The 5,000-nt window shown below is 43.8% G+C and overlaps 1 protein-coding gene across 1 annotated transcript in view; it reads left to right on the top strand.

Moving 5' to 3' along the window:
• The window catches only part of LOC139414910 (ryanodine receptor 3-like), a 233,143-nt gene extending 229,956 nt beyond the window's left edge, over positions 1 to 3,187 (top strand). Inside the window, exons 107-111 of the mRNA XM_071162527.1 lie at positions 125 to 281; positions 542 to 606; positions 972 to 1,072; positions 1,359 to 1,410; positions 1,521 to 3,187. Coding sequence (XP_071018628.1) covers positions 125 to 281; positions 542 to 606; positions 972 to 1,072; positions 1,359 to 1,410; positions 1,521 to 1,616 — 471 coding nt within the window. The 3' untranslated portion in view covers positions 1,617 to 3,187. The remainder of the gene's footprint in view (positions 1 to 124; positions 282 to 541; positions 607 to 971; positions 1,073 to 1,358; positions 1,411 to 1,520) is intronic.
• The last annotated feature ends 1,813 nt before the right edge of the window (positions 3,188 to 5,000 follow it).

The following is a 5,000-nucleotide window of genomic DNA, read 5'->3' as shown; positions in this document are numbered from 1 at the left end:
ATCTGTTCCACCTGTATATTCTGCTCAGTGCTATCTGTTCCTCCTGTATATCCTGCTCAGTGCTATCTGTTCCTCCTGTATATCCTGCTCAGTGCTATCTGTTCCTCCTGTATATCCTGCTCAGTGCTATCTGTTCCACCTGTACGCGGGGGTGAGGGCCGGCGGTGGTATCGGTGATGAGCTCGAGGACCCGGCCGGAGACCCCTACGAGCTGTGGCGTATCCTCTTCGACATTACCTTCTTCTTCTTCGTCATCGTCATCCTCCTGGCCATCATCCAGGGTACGTTATCTACTAGGCCGCTGGTTCTCATCCTTGTTTGGTTACCGTACCTCTGATCACATTGTTTTTCCATACGATATGAGTCATACGAGTTTTCCCAAATACCCCCTGTGGATAGGATTGGTACCCCCGGGGTACCAGAACCCCAGGTTGGGAACCATTGTATTTGGCTTCTTGCTGTTTAAAACAACAGCCGAGAGGACTAGGCTTTCCTGTGTAATAAATGTGAAGTTAAAATGCTGTCTTATTCAATACTCCAGGTTTGATTATTGATGCGTTTGGGGAACTGAGAGACCAGCAGGAGCAGGTGAAGGAGGATATGGAGGTAAGAGTTCACCTGGTCTGGAGGTGAGAGTTCACCTGGTCTGGAGGTGAGAGTTCACCTGGTCTGGAGGTGAGAGTTCACCTGGTCTGGAGGTGAGAGTTCACCTGGTCTGGAGGTGAGAGTTCACCTGGTCTCACCTAGAACCTACTGTATCAATGTTAGGAAACAGCAATGTTATTCTGTTGTTGTTAAGTCATTGACACGATTCCATATTCTTCACAACAGAACCTTTTATCCTCTTGAATAAACGCTAATATGTTAAGGAAGGGGAATGTATCTGATTAACACATTCCATCCTCTTGAATAAACGCTAAAATGTTAAGGAAGGGGAATGTATCTGATTAACACATTCCATCCTCTTGTAGACGAAGTGCTTCATCTGTGGAATTGGAAACGACTACTTTGACACGACACCCCACGGCTTTGAGACCCACACCTTACAAGAGCACAACCTGGCCAACTACCTGTGAGTACATAACTGACCCACACCTTACAAGAACACAACCTGGCCAACTACCTGTGAGTACATAACTGACCCACACCTTACAAGAACACAACCTGGCCAAATACCTGTGAGTACATAACTGACACGAGGATGTTGTTCAAGCACATATGACCAGAGCTGCTCCATTAAAAGGCTCTCGTTTGAATTGAATTAGATGTGCTTAACCAAGGAGGCTCTGGATGAAAGTCTGAGTTAATATGTTTTGATCAATCTGGCCTCCTTTGACACTGCTTTTGTCCTTGTGCAGCTTCTTCCTGATGTACCTCATCAACAAGGACGAGACTGAACACACGGGTCAGGTACGTACAATAACACTTCTCTTTATCGTATGAAAACAGGTCACAGGTCATCGAAAAACACCTTCTCACTCATTAAACCCTTTATCGTACTGCGTTGTTTCCCTCAACAGGAGTCGTATGTGTGGAAGATGTACCAGGAGAGATGCTGGGACTTCTTCCCTGCTGGGGACTGTTTCAGGAAGCAGTATGAGGACCTGCTTGGGTAGAGAGGACACCTAACACTACATTACCCAGCTACCCTACAACCCTACCTGGGTAGACAGGACACCTAACACTACATTACCCAGCTACCATAAAACAACACTATCTGTATTTGAGAGACACGTCTACCTACTCACAACCCTACACCTTATCTGAGACAGACTTCTTACTCACGTCAATGAACTTTAATGGATAGACAACACTATCTGTGTAGAGAGGACATCAGGACACGACCCAGCTACCCTACAACACTATCTGTGTAGAGAGGACATCAGGACACGACCCAGCTACCCTACAACACTATCTGTGTAGAGAGGACATCAGGACACGACCCAGCTACCCTACAACACTATCTGTGTAGAGAGGACATCAGGACACGACCCAGCTACCCTACAACACCATCTGGGTAGAGAGGACACCAGAACACGACCCTGCTACCCTACAACACCAACTGGGTAGAGAGGACACTGTATCTGAGAGACTAACTCACTTGAACCTTAATGGAACCTGAAAACTAGCTCCACTTAGCTCTTCTGTTGCCATTGTATCCATCATACAGTTTCACCTATTGAAATGGCCAGCCACTACTGAGGAGAGACTGATGTGATGAAGACGATGACTGACGATGATTGGACTTGGTGTTTTGGATTTTTATATGGAAAGTAAAGTCCTTTTGCCTATCACTAAAAGATAAGTCACCCGCCACGGTGACACCTCGTATACTCTTTCGAACACAAAAAATATATATATTTTGATGTGATTTGTCATGATGACACGTTGCCCTTTTAACTCGCTTAACACCAAAACCGTTGCACAATTTGTCATGTGGCAGAGTGGAAACATTGATGTGTAGGGTTTCAGTTTGATGGGTGATGGAATGTACAAATAATGCACAAGCCATGATATTAATACCGAAGACAGTAATAACCCAGATATTAACTGATTACCAAAATAAGATTGATGCTAGAATGTGTATTGTGGTGGTGATAATGATGAAACTAGAAATTAAATTCATTGAATTAGAACTGTTCTAGCTTGGTCTGAATATGATTTGCTTGGTGAGATGAGGAATTTAAAAAATGCGTCCCTCAAGGGTCAGTCTTGAGCCCATTTATAGTTGTTTATCAAGTGCCATTGTGCCTTAATTTGAGAAACTATGCACACACAAACATGGTGTCCCTTGACGCCCTTTAGTGCTCTAGATTTGGGATTAGTTAAGAGCATAATTGCCTAGCTACAGTAGTGATAGTTTTGTGGATTTTCAGTTCAAAACATTTACTTTGTTGTACAAAAACTAGGTAACCATTGTGTAAATGTTGCTCCGTTTGGATTGGTTCCCAAGCTTCAGAGTCTCCTTGCCTGCCTGTACACCTTTCTTTCCACAGTAGAAATGAGAAATGACACACTGAGGAAATAACACGGTTCAAGATTTATCGAACACGTAGCGACAGAGAGAAACAGTGAACCTCTAATTGTATGAACATTTGGATGTAGTAGCTTTGAGAAACTGCGTTTCTTTCTGAGGAGGCAGGAAGAAGGATGGAGAAGAATAAAGTAACCAATGCAATGAAAAACATCTCTGTTGTCCATGGCAACTAGCACCTATCCAATCACAGAAACCTTTCTGAGGGTAAAGCCGTGTGTGTGTGTGTGTGTGTGTGTGTGTGTGTGTGTGTGTGTGTGTGTGTGTGTGTGTGTGTGTGTGTGTGTGTGTGTGTGTGTGTGTGTGTGTGTGTGTGTGTGTGTGTGTGTGCGTGCGTCTGACAAGGCAAAAGGAGTAGAAATACCATTATCCTTTAACGTTGAATAAGTAAAAATACAAAACACAGTTAAACACTCGGTCGCTCACAGAGTTCTGGTGCTGCTAACAGTCCCATATCTGTAGACCCAGTCAGCCGCCAATCCTTCAGCCACTCGATCAAGCGACCCCGGGTTGGTTGGTTAGTGAGACAGAAAAAAAAACGGGGATTTTGACATGTGGAATCAGTAAAATGGGAGTGGGGGGGGGGGGGGAGATAACTCTCAACAATTCATTTGTGAAAAGTAAATTATATAATTGGCTATCATAAATCAACAATGCCCTTCGTCCAAATTTGATCTTACGATTTTGTCCATTTATGAAAAGGTTTTATAGCGATCTGTCTTAGCGTCTTTCAGATAAGCAGCGCTCCGTGCCTTGCCTGAGGAGAAGTGGAGTAAAATATGATATATGACTGGGTTAGAGCACCTCCAGGGGTGCTGTACTACTATGGTTGACCCTGTAAAACAATACATTACACTGCACCTGCAACCATATACAATATATTGCCATACTAAAACAGGAAAGAGCTTTCCCCAAACTGTTGCCACAAAGTTGGAAGCACAGAATCGTCTAGAATGTCATTGTATGCTGTAGCATTACGATTTCCCTTCACTGGAACAAAGGGGCCCGAACCACGAAAAACAGCCCCAGACTTATTCCTCCTCCACCAAACTTTACAGTTGACATTATGCATTGGGGCAGGTAGCATTCACCTGGTATCCGCCAAACCCAGATTAATCCATTGGACTGCCAGATGGTGAAGCGCGATTCATCACTCCATAGAACGCGTTTCCACTGCTCCAGAGTTCAATGGCGGCGATTTTTACACCACTCCAGCCGACGCTTGGCATTGCACATGGTGATCTTAGGCTTGGCCATGGAAACCCATTTCATGAACAGTTCTTGTGCTGAAGAAAAGTGAGCATTAATCGACTCCTGGGACAGGGGAGACTGGTCCCAAAACAAAGTGGGTGATTTAAGATGAAGTCGTCAACCCTGTTCTTTTATTTGCTACTTAATAGGCACTTACTATAGTCATTTTTTTTTATTTAGATGGGAAAACATATTTTTAGTTAAGTTCCATAGTATTTATAGTGGTATTTACCTTTCAGCAGAATTGAATCCAAAGTGACTTAGTCATGCATGCATACATTGGACATATCTTTTGTTTGTTAAAGGATCCAACAGTACATTGGATTCAGTTCTGTCACCAAACAGTCATTTAACATATCTTTTGTTCATTAAAGGATCCAACAGTACATTGGATTCAGTCTTTTACAATTTTACACTGAGCGATGTTACCAAATTAAAATACTGGTATCAACCTGGCCAGATTGTACAATTTGATTCAGTTCTGTCACCAAACAGTCAGTCACTAGGGGTCACCAAACCAGTCAGTCAATGGGGTCACCAAACAGTCAGTCACTAGGGGTCACCAGTCAGTCAATGGGGTCACCAAACAGTCAGTCACTAGGGGTCACCAAACCAGTCAGTCACTAGTGGTCACCAGTCAGTCAATGGGGTCACCAAACAGTCAGTCACTAGGGGTCACCAGTCAGTCAATGGGGTCACCAAACAGTCAGTCAAT

The sequence above is a fragment of the Oncorhynchus clarkii genome, chromosome 8, assembly GCF_045791955.1.
Source record: "Oncorhynchus clarkii lewisi isolate Uvic-CL-2024 chromosome 8, UVic_Ocla_1.0, whole genome shotgun sequence".
Classification (NCBI taxonomy): domain Eukaryota; kingdom Metazoa; phylum Chordata; class Actinopteri; order Salmoniformes; family Salmonidae; genus Oncorhynchus; species Oncorhynchus clarkii.
Note: the sequence above shows the minus strand (reverse complement) of the source record. Positions and strands in the feature narration are given on the sequence as shown.